An 18,079-nucleotide genomic window follows, 5' to 3' on the forward strand; every position below is an offset into this window, starting at 1 on the left:
ATAATTATTATTATTATTATTAACTCCGAAAGATTATATAATATATCGGCTTTGAGATGACCGAGGAGATTTTTGTTAAATTATTATTATATATCAACTGGGAAAATGAAAATCATGATGTGCTTGTTACGTTGCTATTTTTTTGCCTCTTCTGTCAAGCGTGACAAATAATATACGCGGGACCCGTCAAGTGCGAGTGTGAAAAGAGTATTTTCATGTTAAGGCGCAATGAGAGTTCACTTCCTATAATTTAATGCATAGAAAACATACAATTGTGCTTTGTTGCTCATTAAATAGAATACGCGCGCCTTTTCAGTAGATTCCTTCAACAAAGTATAAATAATAAATAACGCAAAATAATTAAAGAAAGAGACGCGTATATTTTAAAAGAAAACTTTCAAATCTATTATTTGATTTTATTTGTACAACTTTAATGTCATCTTATACTATAACGAGCGACATACACTAACTTTCAGATCTTGTGCGCCTCGTTATTATTATATTGTGGAGCTTTTACGAGAAATCATGAAATTCATGAGAGATTTTTTTTAACTTATAAACGAGCTAAACTTTCATGGAATTATTTCACTCGCACAGTTAAAAAATGTTCGAGTATGTTTTTCTACAACTCAGATTATCACTATTTGCCGCCTCGTTGCTGAATTGTAAAAAAACATGCTCGGATAATTTTCAACATATTTCAGGAACCACAAAACATTTTTTATGTTTCAGAAAAAGAAAATTAAAGTTAAAATCTTAACGATTATTTTGTAAGAATTTAAAATATTTCTATAAATTATTCTAGATTATGCCGGGAGTTAAGAACATTAGTATGAAAGTAGGAAAATTATATAATTTTTTCTTGTAATCTTTTCTATTTATTATAATTCGCTGATTACGAATCTGAAGTCAGATTTTGAAAATTCAAAATGGCAGATCCAATATGCGGACGAAATTTAAAAAGTTGATTGAATTCGCTTAAAACTCGTCACCCGGCGGTTTATTAGATCGCTGATTACGAATTCGATGTCAGTTTTCAAAAATTCAAAATGGCAGATCCAATATGGCGACCGAATTTTTAAAATTTCAACGAATTTATTTGAAAGTTGTTACTTGAAGGTTTTTGGGGTTGCTGATTACGAATTTGAAAAAATTGACTTCAAATTCGTAATCAGTGACCCCAAAAACCCCCAAATAACAGGTTTCAAATAAATTCAATGAAATTTTAAAAATTCGGTCGCCATATTGGATCCGCCATTTTGAATTTCAATAAAAAAATAATTTCTGAATGAAAATTTGACATGGAATGCTCACCTATACGCTCTGAAAGTAATAAATATAAAAAAAGACACAATAATAAAAATATATTTTAAATTTAATTAAAATAAAACATTTATACATTGCGTATGTAAAATATATTCTTATTTTGAGAGTAAAATATATACTGAATCAAGAATAAATTTTATTGAAATATTAATTAAATGAGAAAAAATATTATTACTTTTTTAGAATATTCTTTTCGGTACTGATAACATAAAAGTTAAATGAAAGAGCTCACGTCATTTAAAACAAAAAAAAACCAAAAAAAAAACATGTCATAAAGCAAAATAATGAATTAAACATATACATACAAAATATACTTAAGAACACTGAAGAATGTTTGTTTGAAAAGATGACGAAAATGTTTAATTCTTTGTTTTCTTTCACGTCTGATAGCTTTTTATAATTTTTCTTTTTATATGACGTGAGCTTATTCTTTTAAATTTATGTTAAAAGACGGGTTTGTGATATCCGAGCGAAATACTAATTTATCAAAACTATCTCATTGTTAAAAATATCAAATTAGATGGTTTCTTTTTTTTTTGTTTAATTGAAAAAATATAAATAAATTAATCTAAATCTGAATTAATAAAAATTAAATCACTTATTTAAAATTAGTAAAAATGTTTAAATTATTAGTAATTTTTTTACATGAAACTGTGGTGAAAATGATTATTTAAAATTTATATTATTTATTAAAAATCCATTTACTCTCTAAATCTGAATTAGTAAAAATGTTTACTAATTTGAATTAGTGACTCACATTTTGCTTCTGAATGAGTAAAATTTTACTAATTATTAGTAACTTTTACTAAGTACAATTTATTCGTAAAATTTAACTAATTCTAAAGCAAAAAGTGAGTCACTAATTTAAATTAGTAAACATTTTTACTAATTCAGATTTAGAGAGTATTGTAATTAATAACATATTTAATTGATTAATAATAGTGAATAAAAACTTTTATCGCATTTTCCGTGTTTGCTTATAATAGGGTTATATTTCGTATATATCAGATTTAAAAAGTAAAAAGATTGTCATTATCAAACCCGGAAAGAGAATATTTTTTGTTTCATAAAAATGTCAAAAAAATATTGTTTTCCTTACAAGATAAATTAAATCATCCACGCGCATAAAAATTATATCGCGAATATAACATTGAATTTTCAATATGGACAAGGTCCACTAAAAATCCAATTAAATTTTATACATTTGATAACTACAGAAAAAATAAAAAAATACTATTTTAAAAATATGTTTAAAATTATATTAATCTTAACAAAATTTTAATTGATTGTATAAAATTAATGTAATAATTATGTATTAAAAACTATTGACAAACATAAACTTTTTATATGAAAAAGCAAACTATAATCTTTTTTTATTTTTAATATTTAAAATTTTATTATATGAGGCATTCTATTTCAAATCGTACCACATGCAAAAGACTATCGTGTGTTGAGCACTTTTCATATATAATTTATTTTATTTAAAAAACTTTAAATATAAAATGTAAATAATGCTTTTAATAGTGAATTTCTCAAGCTTTCAGATAATAATAAGCTTTTTTTAAAATAATTATTTCCTAGTTTAATTTGTATTTAAAAACAAGTACTGATATCTAAAAACATGTCATCTGCAATTTTGTTGAAAATTGTCTAAGAAGAAAGCTTGGATTCTCTAGTTTCTTCCATCTAAAGATTGTAATGGACTTTTCAGTGGATTCAGAGAAATAGAATGCCTCATATGTTGATAACTGTTAAGGTTTTTCGCAATTTGTGTGGAAGTTTTTTGAAATTAATATATTTAATAAAATGAAAAATTAATTTAGGTTCTTTAAATATTTTCATATTTTCAAATAAATATTTATTATCCATTATTCTATAAAAAAAATTTACTGTGCTACACGGAGAGAAATTCGATTTGAAATTGTTGAAATTGTTCTATACTCAGTTCAAAATCTCAATTTTCATTTTTCTCCGTGTAGGAAATAGAAATTGGAGATTATTTTGTAATGAAATGACTAACATTTTTTTATGCCGTTCTTTTTGACGATAAAAAAAACATGAATTCTTACAAAAAAAAACTATAAAAAAGTATCTACAGTATAAATCGCAATGCAATTCAACTATAGATTTACTTGTATACAAAAATTATTACAACGCAGAAATAAATTTCTCTGACGACACTTTTGTAGTTTTGTTTTATACTTTGTAAAATTATATCTACAAAAATAGATTTGAATATTCAACATGAAACTAACAATTTCTGTAATTTCTTTCATTTTGTATATTATTATTAATAATTATCAATTAGTTTCTGGTGATGACATGGATTTGATTTATGGTATAAAAAGTTTCCATAAGAGAAGTAAAGCTGCTGGTAAAGTTTTGTTTGATTTTTAATTGGTGATCAAAAGGTAAAATAAAATATTAATTTATAAAATAAAAATTCAATTTTTTTTAGATAAATGCGTAATAAGGGTACTACACTCATTGCTTTTGAGAAATATATATTTTACATGTATAGGAGGATTTCGACGATTTGACGATTTTTGGAAAGCAGAAGGTAGCTAAGGATCTTCTTAAACTATAATATTATACAATAGTTAATAGTAAATTACTAAATAAAAGTATAATATTTTATTTCTTTCAAATTGCAGAAAAATGTATTAGACAGGGTGATTTTGGTCGGTACTACTGTAACACATATTTATCTGACATTGGTTTAGAAAAAAAGGAAGATATTGAAGGTATAGTTTGATTTTATTTTTAACTAATGATATATTTATTAAAAATAAAAATATCGGCCAAGTGCGAGTTGCATTTTCTCTAAAATCGAGTGTTCTGATACACCATTTATAAAAATAAACTACATAAGAACAAACAAGCCAAAAAACATATAGAAACTAAAATTGAAAAAATTTCTTTTAATATACAGTACCATCAGAAATTGTCGGTACGCTTGACGTGCGTAGAGTGTAAATTTGATGCTGACTTTAAAGTAAGATATTTTAAGTTAGAAAAAAGTTAGAGACTTAAAACTTAGATGGCTGATAAAATTCTGTTTCTGAATGTATGTCAAGAACTTTTATATTTTTTTTTTACTTTTTGGAGCGATTATAACATCGGAAAGAATTAAAGAAAAAAATATCCAATTTTCCTACTTTCGTATTAATATTTTTGATTCCCGGCATAATCTAGAATAATGTTTGGAAAAATTTTAAACTCTTACAACATAATTTTTAAGATCTTAGCTTTAATTTGCTTTTTTGAAACTTAAAAAAATGTTTTGTCCTGAAATATGTTAAAAAAATGTCCGAGCATGTTTTACTACAACTCAGCCGTCGATCATCATTTTTCGCCACCTCGACACCTCGCTGCTGAGTTGTAGTAAAACATGCTCGGACATTTTTTTAACATATTTCAGGAACGAAAAAATGTTGTAAAAGTTTAAAAATTTTCCATACATTATTCTAGATCTTTGAACATAGGTATTAGTGATTTAAGTTTGTTCAAATTGTAAATATTAAAATTTACAAAATTATTTAAAAATTAAATGTCCATTTATAAAATAAATTTTTTTAGCGGAATGCATCGTGAAAAAAAAAGAATCGCATTATATATGTTTGGGAAGAAAGGGTGAAGTATATACTTCTAAAAAGGAGGCGAAAGGTAACTAAGGATTTTATTAATGTAACCAATGTAATAAAAATAATTAACAGTAAATTACAACATAAAAGTTTAATTTTATTTCTTTCGAATTGCAGAAATATGTATTAAAGAGGATAATAATCTTTACTACTGCAATTCTATAACAGAGGAAGTGTTTACAAAAAAAAGACAATATATTTGTTGCTGAAGTAATATGGATAACACTTTTAGTGAATTTACATGGGATACAGTACAGAATTGTGAAAAATGTTTAATTCAAAAAATGTATTTAAGTGAATCTTAATATTAATAAAATTATTTCCAAGTGAAAAATGTTTATTTAATTAAACAGATTTTAGGCTTGATACTTTAGTAAATTGTTGTCCTATATGAAAGTAACAAAATTTCGAAATATAAACTTATTTTCTTAAAAATTATAAAAAGTAAATGGAGATTGAAGTTTTGAGTTTTTAATTAACACTGCGTTATTTTCAAATCCGTATAATTTCTCTACAAAATTTTATGGATTTTAATTTGTCAATAAGAGTTTTTCATTTTTTCAAACAAAATTTTTTACAAAAATTAACCCTTATTTTTCAATTTCAACCTCTTATTCCGTCTTAAAAATTTCTTTTCTTACTTTTTTTAGAAAATTGAGATTTTTTTTAACAAAACTGTATAAAATATAAAAATGGGACAACATTGGGTTTAAGAATAAAATAATCGATGTTCTGTACAACCGCGATGAAAATGTTGTTTTGTACAATTGTTAAAATCTAAAAAATCTCTAAAGAATTAGTAAAAATTTTAACTAATTTGAATTAGTAACTGACTTTTTGCCTTTGAATTAATTAAATTTGACTAATTCGATAGTAAAAAAAAGCAAAGAGTGAGTCATTAATTCAAATTAGTTAATTTTACTAACACAAATTTATAGAGTATTTTATATACAGTGAAAAATGGAAAAGAAAAATAAAGTAACTTTTGCCACTTCCGTATAGTAAATCCTAAAATGTCCGGTATTTCTGCCCATTTTTGGCAACTTTTGCTTCGTAAATAGTAAAAACTACTATATCCGGAGTAACCTTTACTATTTTAATAGTAATTTTTTCTATTTCTGAAGCAAAAGTCGCCAGAAATTTGCAGAAGTTCCGTAAAGTTCAGATTTTACTTTTGTAAATAGTAAAAGTTACTTTATATTTTTTCCGTGTACAATTTTTATATTTTTAATTTTAAGAATAAATTAACTTATTATTTCTAGTTGTAAAAAATATAATTTAAAATTTTAATAGTTGTACAAAACGAAGGAGAATTTTAATTTTTTTTTAAATAAATACTAGAATTTTCTATAATAGTGATGAGCTGTCAAGGAAAAAGTAAATTTAAATATCTCACATAATCATTTAATTGAAAACATCCGTTGATTGTTCTTGCGCCGGAAAAGAGTATAACGAGAGTTTTACACACATATATGTGCAAATAGAGAATAGCATTTTTCAATCAACTTTCAAAATTTCGCAATTTATCTACTTTGTTTATGATCGAGAACTGGTCGGGCTGTTTTATTTTATTTATTTTTAAAAAAACTTTTAATAACTTTAACAAATTATGCCCGTCAGGTGGTCGAGCTACTTTTTTTTAAAAAAATCAATATCCCATGTGAGTGATAATTCATTGGATTAAAAAGTCGAAAGAGTTTAAATACCACAATATATAGTAAAAATTTGCGTTTTATTAGAATTTTCATTTTACAGAATTTTATTATCTAAAATTTACTTTTAGCTGCATTTTAATTTCTTTGAAATATAGAAATTACATTTAACCAAATTTATATATTACGGATTTCTTACTTAAATGAATTTTCAATTTACATATTTTTTATTTCACCGAATTTGAATTTGTCAGGGAATTATTGTTTGCTCAAATTTTCATTAGACAGAATAGTCAAAGAATTTTTATTTTACAGAATGAATTTTTTTCTAGCCGAATTTTCATTTGTTCCCATTTATATTCTACAGAATACTTAAAACGCCGAATTTTTTATTTTACAGAACTTTCATCCGTTCGAAAAAATATTTGTGCCAAAATTTTTAAATTAACCAATCATAATTTTTAAAATTAGCCTCCAAATTCTACCAAATATTTATTAGGACAAATGAAAGTTCTGTTAAATAAAAATTCGGCGTTTTAAGTATTCTGTAGAATAGAAATTCGAACAAATGAAAATTGGGCTAGAAAAAAATTCTTTCTGTAAAATAAAAATTCTTTTGAATGACTATTCTTTCTTATGAAAATTTGAGCAAATAATAATTGTGTTAGTCAGAAAAAATTGGCGATCATATCGACACCGAGTTCTCGAAAACTATAAGTCATATTTTCAAAATTTTTGTGTTATTCAATTACTTTAGGTTTAATCTCGATGCTACAGTTATTTTTGTCAAATTTGGAAATGAAATTTTTTATAGCTTTCTATATTACCGACCGATTAAAGATTTAACTACATGTTAGTACAGCGCTGACAGTATTTTAATTTTTCTTTTTGCAGATTCTATCTTCGATGGCTTGTGGTGTCAGGTACTTTAAAGATAAGGGCAAAAGTGAAAAAGGGTATCTTATCTTCAAGGACACAGAATTCACACAGACTTTTTAGAACTCGGTCTATTTTTACGGTTATTTTTCACATTTTCTGAATGGAAATTTAACTTGAAAGTAGGGATCTCCGAGGGCTATTTAGTTTGAAAGAATCTCCTTGAAGCTGAAAATTCGTTATTAAGGTTAGTACAGCGCTGATTGCTGACAGTATCACGGAGAAAAATGGTTGGCTAATGCATTCATTTTTTATTGGATAACAGAGAATTTGTTGTAACATCTATATCTAAAATGATATATCAACCATCACCGTTGGTCACATTATCATTTTAAAATTTATATTTGAATTGGATATTGCATGCTAGCTTGTAGTAGGCCACCGTCATCAACCAAGTTGCTTGAGGCAACCAATTGAGGAGCATACCGGTAAGTCATGTGACGCGCAAGCGCATTGTGTTAATTGCATATGGATGCCGCGCTTGTAATGACGGTTCATATCGTCGCGTCTCGTGAAAAGTGTTAATCATGTTAATTATTGTGATAAAAAATGGATGAAAGCACAATAAAATTTCTACAAGTCGTTGCACCGGAGCATGCAGACTTTTTAATCAAAACATTTCGAGGTAAGTTTTTATTATCCTTGATGAATATACAAATGGTTGACTCTAACCTCTAACCTTACTGCACATGCTTTCTGGATCATCATTATTTCCCATATTTTATTTATTTATCATTGTATTTATTTTATGCATGTTATTTAATAGAAATTCTTTTTCTCAAAATTTTCATTCACAAGAATTTCCTTTTCGTAAAAATAGCATTTAAGAAAGTTTTCATTCGAATGACTTGATATGTAAACAGCATGTCTTGTGTTATCATTTATCAAATTATCGTGTGAGAGAAACAGCTTTATTTTCAAAAATTATTATTTTTGAATAAATTGATTTCACTGATGTCTATAAATGAATTATTAATTACCATATAAGTGACTATATAAATGGAATCAAATAAAAAAATTTCATATCCGGTCATGTAAATGTTTGTTTTTATAGTAAAAAAACCTTTATTATCGTATCGTGTATGAAAGATATTTTTATTTAATTAAATCTATTTTTTTCTAAATATTATTAAAAAAGGGATAGATATCCCACCAATCAAAATAGTTGTACTAACAAAATTAAAGGTAACTGTGCGCAAGAGAGATGGATGAGGCATTCAACGGAATGTATATACTAGCTATCGAAATTTGTTACAGTATCCAACTTGAGAGTATGCAACAGAAATAGTTGCAGCAGCAAACTAATTTGATCGCGCTATAGAGCCCAAAAAAAAATGCTACCCTATCCAATACTTAGCATAGCCTAACCAATTATTTCTCTCTGTGTACATAGTATAGCCACAGTATTGCCAATTGCTGAAATTTTGCACCGGAATAATATCAAAACATAACCTCAATAATGAATTTACTCTGTTCAAGAATTGTGATGGACCAGTTAATTATAACAATTCTTGAACTAAGTAAATCCATTATTGAGGTTATGTTTTGATATTATTCCGGTGTAAAAATTTTAGCAATTGGCAGTACTGTGACATTTTGTTTCAAAAATTTTTTAATTTAATTATTTACAAATTATTATCAGTTTATTCTAATTTTATGCACTGAAAAAAAAATTTGATTCAAATAATCGGCTACTTGATTATTATCAAATAAATATTTTATTTGTATAAAATAATTTTCATTTTAGTCAATTAAATGGTATTTGTTTCAAATACAAAAATTATTGATTCAAATACAATTTATTTAATTCAAATAAAAATTATTTGATTCAAGTAAATATTTATTTAATAATAGTCAAGTAATCAAGTATTTGAATTAAATAAATTTTTTTTTCAGTAAGTACAAAATAAATACTAAATAAAAAGAATTAAAAATATTTATTTGATATTTAAAAAATTAATATATTGGTATTAATAATATTTGTGAATATTATTAATAATAATATATTAATTTTTTAAATATCAAATAAATATTTTTTTCTATAGGTCTGCATTCCCGGGTTATAAACGTCCTTAAAAATAAATTGCATTATATACAGTATTCTAAAATAGTTTCCGCAATGATATTTTCAATTTCAAAATCTTGTATACCATTTTTTATGCGTATAAATGACTTTATACTTTGTATAAATTGATAAGTAATGATTTTATAACATTAAAAAAATATGTGAAAATATACGACATATATATAAGAGGAAAAAAAGATAAATTAATTAATAAATATGTTTACATAAAAACATGTATAATTAAGAGTGTAATAATATTTTCCGCATAAATTCCTCGTATTATTTTTTTTTTTCATCTAATTTTCGTAAGTTCTTTGTCTTTGTATAATATGAAAATAATTACCAAGAAAATTAAATATAAATCGCTTATCATATTGCACAATAGTACCTTGTTAAATGGAAATAAACATTTATAAAATTTTTTTCAAATTTCTTCGGTTTTCATTATCACGCAATACTTATCAAAGAGTATAAAGATTCTTTGTACGCATAAAGAAATCGTATATATAATATATAGGTACAGACATAAATGCGTTGACCTCAAACTAGTTACTGACAGTGCATTAATTGCAATGCGGAAGATAAACTTTATACATCATATGTAATATATTTGTACTTGAATTATTATTATCATTATTATTTATAATAATAATAATTATTATTATTATTATTAACTCCGAAAGATTATATAATATATCGGCTTTGAGATGACCGAGGAAATTTTTGTTAAATTATTATTATATATTAACTGGGAAAATGAAATTCATGATGTGCTTGTTACGTTGCTATTTTTTTGCCTCTTCTGTCAAGCGTGACAAATAATATACGCGGGACCCGTCAAGTGCGAGTGTGAAAAGAGTATTTTCATGTTAAGGCGCAATGAGAGTTCACTTCCTATAATTTAATGCATAGAAAACATACAATTGTGCTTTGTTGCTCATTAAATAGAATACGCGCGCCTTTTCAGTAGATTCCTTCAACAAAGTATAAATAATAAATAACGCGAAATAATTAAAGAAAGAGACGCGTATATTTTAAAAGAAAACTTTCAAATCTATTATTTGATTTTATTTGCACAACTTTAATGTCATCTTATACTATAACGAGCGACATACACTAACTTTCAGATCTTGTGCGCCTCGTTATTATTATATTGTGGAGCTTTTACGAGAAATCATGAAATTCATGAGAGATTTTTTTTAACTTAAAAACGAGCTAAACTTTCATGGAATTATTTCACTCGCACAGTTGGTTTTAATCTCGAATAGGTTTTTTGAAAATGTAGCAACATTCAAAATTTTTATGTCCATAAAATATTTCCTATTTTGTACCTCGAATTTTGAAATTTTTTTTATGCCAAATAAATGGTTTTAGGTTTAATTTGCTTTTCTAATTTAAAAAAATGTTTTGTGGCTCCTGAAATATGTTTCAGAAAAAGAAAATTAAAGTTAAAATCTTAACGATTATGTTGTAAGAGTTTAAAATTTTTCCATACATTATTCTAGATTATACCGGGAGTTAAGGGGTTACATGGGTTTTGGAGGCCAGAAAAAGGACATTTTTTCTAATTTTTTGTTATTACACAGAACGAATTATTTTATTGAAACTCAGCTAAACAGTTCTCAACGGCTCAAAATTTAATCATTTTTAATATAAATTTCAGAAAATATTCTGTAGATGATACATTTTTATATGCGTAAAAGTTTCAATAAAATAATTCGTTCTGTGTAATAACAAAAAATTAGAAAAAATGTGCTTTTTCTGGCCTTCAAAACCCATGTAACCCCTTAAGAACATTAGTACGAAAGTAGGAAAATTATATAATTTTTTCTTGTAATCTTTTCTGTTTATTATAATTCGCTGATTACGAATCTGAAGTCAGATTTTGAAAATTCAAAATGGCATATCCAATATGGCGGACGAAATTTAAAAAGTTGATTGAATTCGCTTAAAACTCGTCACTCGGCGGTTTATTAGATCGCTGATTACGAATTCGATGTCAGTTTTCAAAAATTCAAAATGGCAGATCCAATATGGCGACCGAATTTTTAAAATTTCAACCAATTTATTTGAAACTTGTTACTTGGGGGTTTTTGGGGTCGCTGATTACGAATTTGAAAAAATTGACTTCAAATTCGTAATCAGCGGACCCCAAAAACCCCCAAATAACAGGTTTCAAATAAATTCGATGAAAATTTAAAAATTCGGTCGCCATATTGGATCCGCCATTTTGAATTTTTGAAAATTGACATCAAATTCGTAAGCAGCGACCCAAATTCAAGTGAATCTGATGCTCTTTGATTAGGAAAAAAGTATTTTTTTTGTTATGGACCAAAAAAAAAGAAATACATACATAAAATGACGAATATTTTAAAAATTTGCCCTAGCTTTGAAAAAAGTGTTCTCTTAGTTTTTATATATATATATATATATATATATGTAAAAAAAATTGGAAAAAAAATTATTTCAATAAAAAATAATTTTTGAATGAAAATTTGACATGGAATGCTCTCCTATACGCTCTGAAAGTAATAAATATAAAAATAGACACAATAATAAAAATATATTCCAAATTTAATTAAAATAAAACATTTATACATTGCGTATGTAAAATATATTCTTATTTTGAGAGTAAAATATATATTGAATCAAGAATAAATTTTATTGAAATATTAATTAAATGAGAAAAAATATATTTACTTTTTTAGAATATTCTTTTCGGTACTGATAACATAAAAGTTAAATGAAAGAGCTCACGTCATTTAAAACAAAAAAAAAACCAAAAAAAAAAAAAACATGTCATAAAGCAAAATAATGAATTAAACATATACATACAAAATATACTTAAGAACACTGAAGAATGTTTGTTTGAAAAGATGACGAAAATGTTTAATTCTTTGTTTTCTTTCACGTCTGATAGCTTTTTATAATTTTTCTTTTTATATGACGTGAGCTTATTCTTTTAAATTTATGTTAAAAGACGGGTTTGTGATATCCGAGCGAAATACTAATTTATCAAAACTATCTCATTGTTAAAAATATCAAATTAGATGGTTTCTTTTTTTTTTTTTTTTTTAATTGAAAAAATATAAATAAATTAATCTAAATCTGAATTAATAAAAATTAAATCACTTATTTAAAATTAGTAAAAATGTTTAAATTATTAGTAATTTTTTTACATGAAACTGTGGTGAAAATGATTATTTAAAATTTATATTATTTATTAAAAATCCATTTACTCTCTAAATCTGAATTAGTAAAAATGTTTACTAATTTGAATTAGTGACTCACATTTTGCTTCTGAATGAGTAAAATTTTACTAATTATTAGTAACTTTTACTAAGTACAATTTATTCGTAAAATTTAACTAATTCTAAAGCAAAAAGTGAGTCACTAATTTAAATTAGTAAACATTTTTACTAATTCAGATTTAGAGAGTATTGTAATTAATAACATATTTAATTGATTAATAATAGTGAATAAAAACTTTTATCGCATTTTCCGTGTTTGCTTATAATAGGGTTATATTTCGTATATATCAGATTTAAAAAGTAAAAAGATTGTCATTATCAAACCCGGAAAGAGAATATTTTTTGTTTCATAAAAATGTCAAAAAAATATTGTTTTCCTTACAAGATAAATTAAATCATCCACGCGCATAAAAATTATATCGCGAATATAACATTGAATTTTCAATATGGACAAGGTCCACTAAAAATCCAATTAAATTTTATACATTTGATAACTACAGAAAAAATAAAAAAATACTATTTTAAAAATATGTTTAAAATTATATTAATCTTGACAAAATTTTAATTGATTGTGTAAAATTAATGTATAAAGATCATTACAAAGATTACTTTATAAATTTTGCGATGATTCTCTTTTAAAATATATTTATTCTTATTTAAATTTTAAAGCAATTATGTATTGAAAACTATTGACAAACATAAACTTTTTATATGAAAAAGCAAACTGTAATCTTTTTTTATTTTTAATGTTTAAAATTTTATTATATGAGGCATTCTATTTCAAATCGTACCACCTGCAAAAGACTATCGCGTGTTGAGCACTTTTCATATATAATTTATTTTATTTAAAAAACTTTAAATATAAAATGTAAATAATGCTTTTAATAGTGAATTTCTCAAGCTTTCAGATAATAATAAGCTTTTTTTAAAATAATTATTTCCTAGTTTAATTTGTATTTAAAAACAAGTACTGATATCTCAAAACATGTCATCTGCAATTTTGTTGAAAATTGTCTAAGAAGAAAGCTTGGATTCTCTAGTTTCTTCCATCTAAAGATTGTAATGGACTTTTCAGTGGATTCAGAGAAATAGAATGCTTCATATGTTGATGACTGTTAAGGTTTTTCGCAATTTATGTCTGGAAGTTTTCTGAAATTAATATATTTAATAAAATGAAAAATTAATTTAGGTTCTTTAAATATTTTCATATTTTCAAATAAATATTTATTATCCATTATTCTATAAAAAAAATTTACTGTGCTACACGGAGAGAAATTCGATTTGAAATTGTTGAAATTGTTCTATACTCAGTTCAAAATCTCAATTTTCATTTTTCTCCGTGTAGGAAATAGAAATTGGAGATTATTTTGTAATGAAATGACTAACATTTTTTTATGCCGTTCTTTTTGACGATAAAAAAAACATGAATTCTTACAAAAAAAAACTATAAAAAAGTATCTACAGTATAAATCGCAATGCAATTCAACTATAGATTTACTTGTATACAAAAATTATTACAACGCAGAAATAAATTTCTCTGACGACACTTTTGTAGTTTTGTTTTATACTTTGTAAAATTATATCTACAAAAATAGATTTGAATATTCAACATGAAACTAACAATTTCTGTAATTTCTTTCATTTTGTATATTATTATTAATAATTATCAATTAGTTTCTGGTGATGACATGGATTTGATTTATGGTATAAAAAGTTTCCATAAGAGAAGTAAAGCTGCTGGTAAAGTTTTGTTTGATTTTTAATTGGTGATCAAAAGGTAAAATAAAATATTAATTTATAAAATAAAAATTCAATTTTTTTTAGATAAATGCGTAATAAGTGTACTACACTCATTGCTTTCGAGAAATATATATTTTACATGTATAGGAGGATTTCGACGATTTGACGATTTTTGGAAAGCAGAAGGTAGCTAAGGATCTTCTTAAACTATAATATTATAAAATAGTTAATAGTAAATTACTAAATAAAAGTATAATATTTTACTTCTTTCAAATTGCAGAAAAATGTATTAGAAAGAGTGCTTCTGGTCGGTACTACTGTAACACATATTTATCTCACATTGGTTTAGAAAAAAGGGAAGATATTGAAGGTATAATTTGATTTTATTTTTAACTTATGATATATTTATTAAAAATAAAAATATTTTATATTCGCCAAGTGCGAATTGCATTCGCTCTAATATCGAGTTTTCTGATACACCATTTATAAAAATAAACTACATAAGAACAAACAAGCCAAAAAACATATAGAAACTAAAATTGAAAAAATTTCTTTAAATATACAGTACCGTCAAAAATTGTCGGTACGCTTGACGTGCGTAGAGTGTAAATTTGATGCTGACTTTAAAGTAAGATATTTTAAGTTAGAAAAAAGTTAGAGACTTAAAACTTAGATGGCTGATAAAATTCTGTTTCTGAATGTATGTCAAGAACTTTTATATTTTTTTTTTTTACTTTTTGGAGCGATTGTAACATCGGAAAGAGTTAAAGAAAAAAATATCCAATTTTCCTACTTTCGTATTAATATTTTTAATTCCCAGCATAATTTAGAATAATGTTTGGAAAAATTTTAAACTCTTACAACCTAATTTTTAAGATCTTAGTTTTAATTTGCTTTCTTGAAACTTAAAAAATGTTTTGTGGTTCCTGAAATTTGTTAAAAAAATTTCCGAGCATGTTTTACTACAACTCAGTCGTCGATCATCATTTTTCGCCACCTCGCTATTGAGTTGTATAGTAAAACATGCTCGGACATTTTTTTAACATATTGCAGGAAACACAAAACAATTTTGAAGTTTCAAAAAAGCAAATTAAAGCTAATATCCTAAAAAATATGTTGTAAAAGTTTAAAAATTTTACATACATTATTCTAGATCTTTGGACATAGGTATTAGTGATTTAAGTTTGTTCAAATTGTAAATATTAAAATTTACAAAATTATTTAAAAATTAAATGTCCATTTATAAAATAAATTTTTTTAGCGGAATGCATCGTGAAAGAAAAGGAATCGCGTTATATATGTTTGGGAAGAAAGGGTGAAGTATATACTTCTAAAAAGAAGGCGGAAGGTAACTAAGGATTTTATTAATGTAACCAATGTAATAAAAATAATTAACAGTAAATTACAACATAAAAGTTTAATTTTATTTCTTTCGAATTGCAGAAATATGTATTAAAGAGGGTAATAATCATCTTTACTACTGTAATTCTATAACAGAGGAAGTGTTTACAAAAAAAGACAATATATTTAAAGGAATAAGGGTAAAGTAATAAAGTAAGGTAAAAAAAAAAAGTTAAAAGTTTAAAGTAATATGGATAACACTTTTAGTGAATTTACATGGGATACAGTACAGAAATGTGAAAAATGTTTAATTCAAAAAATGTATTTAAATGAATCTTAATATTAATAAAATTATTTCCAAGTGAAAAATGTTTATTTAATTAAACAGATTTTAGGCTTGATACTTTAGTAAATTGTTGTCCTATATGAAAGTAACAAAATTTCGAAATATAAACTTATTTTCTTAAAAATTATAAAAAGTAAATGGAGATTGAAGTTTTGAGTTTTTAATTAACACTGCGTTATTTTCAAATTCGTATAATTTCTCTACAAAATTTTATGGATTTTAATTTGTCAATAAGAGTTTTTCATTTTTTCAAACAAAATTTTTTACAAAAATTAACCCTTATTTTTCAATTTCAACCTCTTATTCCGTCTTAAAAATTTCTTTTCTTACTTTTTTTAGAAAATTGAGATTTTTTTTTAACAAAACTGTATAAAATATAAAAATGGGACAACATTGGGTTTAAAAATAAAATAATCGATTTTTTTTGCACTGTTTTTAATATTTTCTCGCACACCCAATTGTTAAAAATAAGGTTAAACATTTTTTTTGTCATTGAAAAGAACATGAATAACCCAACAAAAAAAAAACCCCTATTGACAAATTAAAATTCATAAACTTTTGTAGAAGTTATATACATAGTTCTGAATGTAATAGCGACTTAAAACATGTTTCAACTCGAAATGTTTAAAAAAAAATCAATTTGAATCAATTAAATAAATTAAAAAAATTTATTGTTTTCTCCACGAGGAAGCAATTTTTTTTCTTCACACAATAAGGAAGGAAAATGTTTATGAAATGAACATAATGACCTCCTACTTGTTTTTTTTATTTGAGTCAATAATTTAAACATTTTTTGCAATTATAAAAAATTGTAAAAATAATAATGTAACAATAATAATGAAGATTAATAATTAGTTAATTAATTAATTAATTAACTAATTATCATTTAATACAAATATGAAATGAATACTATATATTGATTTATCAGAGAGTTGTTACATTTAAAAGATAAAGTAAAATAATGTTTAAAGTGAGTTTTTAAAGAGGTCAATTGATTCAAATTAAATATAGGTATAATCGTGATTTTGTTATAGTGAATTAAAAAATAAAGTGCATCCCTAGACTGAGTGTTTCTGTTATACAGAATAAAAAAAAAATAAAGTTCACTCGGAATAGAATCTTAATTAGCATCACTTGTATATGTGATAATTAGCTAATAACTCCGTTTATGAACTTCATATCATTGCCAAGGAAACTTCGACCCAAAAGATTTGATTATCTTTAACATTTTCATCAAACGCTAATGCAATTCCTGAACTTTAACTTTCTTGTATTTAGAAAATATCGATATTTTTTAATTCGCAAACATCAATTTATTCAGTTGATTATTTCTAATTAAGCTTGGTTTTACTAAATTATTAATTTTTAGTTTATTATTTATTAATAATAATAATAATAATAAAATTTTACAAGGTCTTTTACGGATGTAATCATTTATTGTACACCCAGAGAAAAGATTTCTTTGATTTAAGGGTGGAAACCACATTACGGGGTTCAAAAAATCGAATTGTTTTTTTTTGCATAAATAGTCAGCTTATGTATTCAAAAGTATGTTGAAAAAGTTTTTACAGCTAAATTCGGTGTCCTGTCTGTGCTACAGGCAATGAATGAAGCTTGCACCGAGTAGCGAAGCAGGTTGGTAACGGCGTCGCTGAGGAAGTCCCTTTGTGAATTTATGATTTGACTTATGAAGAAGAGGAAGGACTAATGTATGGTGCAGAAATAGCAGATTAAAGTGTAAGCACTTTAAATGGTTTTTTTCTTATCATTATTTTCAA

At 24.7% G+C, this 18,079-nt stretch overlaps 2 protein-coding genes and 1 long non-coding RNA gene across 7 annotated transcripts in view; 2 read left to right on the plus strand and 1 right to left on the minus strand.

Annotated features, from left to right (window-relative positions):
* The window catches only part of LOC127290319 (ATP-binding cassette sub-family G member 1-like), a 62,485-nt gene that overhangs the window by 32,915 nt on the left and 11,491 nt on the right, over positions 1 to 18,079 (minus strand). The gene's annotated exons all lie outside the window — the stretch shown is intronic.
* LOC127290331 (uncharacterized) overlaps positions 1 to 18,079 on the plus strand; it is a 192,293-nt gene that overhangs the window by 26,125 nt on the left and 148,089 nt on the right. The window lies entirely within an intron of this gene.
* Positions 3,437 to 16,324, plus strand: LOC127290326 (uncharacterized). 3 transcript variants are annotated; one of them, XM_051318825.1, is made up of 5 exons: positions 3,437 to 3,700; positions 3,785 to 3,886; positions 3,981 to 4,070; positions 4,906 to 4,992; positions 5,088 to 5,304. In XM_051318825.1, the coding sequence occupies exons 1-5, from the start codon at positions 3,571 to 3,573 to the stop codon at positions 5,177 to 5,179; spliced, it is 501 nt and encodes a 166-aa protein (XP_051174782.1). In that variant the 5' UTR covers positions 3,437 to 3,570; the 3' UTR covers positions 5,180 to 5,304. The 3 variants fall into 3 exon arrangements, with proteins under 3 accessions (XP_051174782.1, XP_051174781.1, XP_051174783.1); XM_051318824.1 differs by lacking the exons at positions 3,785 to 3,886; positions 3,981 to 4,070; positions 4,906 to 4,992; positions 5,088 to 5,304 and adding exons at positions 14,699 to 14,800; positions 14,895 to 14,984; positions 15,876 to 15,962; positions 16,058 to 16,324 and having other exon boundaries at positions 3,438 to 3,700; XM_051318826.1 differs by lacking the exons at positions 3,437 to 3,700; positions 3,785 to 3,886; positions 3,981 to 4,070; positions 4,906 to 4,992; positions 5,088 to 5,304 and adding exons at positions 14,356 to 14,614; positions 14,699 to 14,800; positions 14,895 to 14,984; positions 15,876 to 15,962; positions 16,058 to 16,324.

Source organism: Leptopilina boulardi, unplaced genomic scaffold (genome assembly GCF_019393585.1).
Source record: "Leptopilina boulardi isolate dan_hultmark-lab unplaced genomic scaffold, ZJU_Lbou_2.1 LbouV2_59, whole genome shotgun sequence".
Taxonomy (NCBI): Eukaryota; Metazoa; Arthropoda; class Insecta; order Hymenoptera; family Figitidae; genus Leptopilina; species Leptopilina boulardi.

What these genes read in the sequence shown, in the direction of transcription:
- LOC127290326 (XM_051318824.1), top strand. Translation starts at nt 3,571, where the DNA reads ATGAAACTAACAATTTCTGTAATTTCTTTCATTTTGTATATTATTATT. An exon ending in AAAAAGGGAAGATATTGAAG is followed by an intron (nt 14,985 to 15,875) that starts GTATAATTTGAT and finishes AAATTTTTTTAG; the next exon opens with CGGAATGCATCGTGAAAGAA. An exon ending in TTCTAAAAAGAAGGCGGAAG is followed by an intron (nt 15,963 to 16,057) that starts GTAACTAAGGAT and finishes TTCGAATTGCAG; the next exon opens with AAATATGTATTAAAGAGGGT.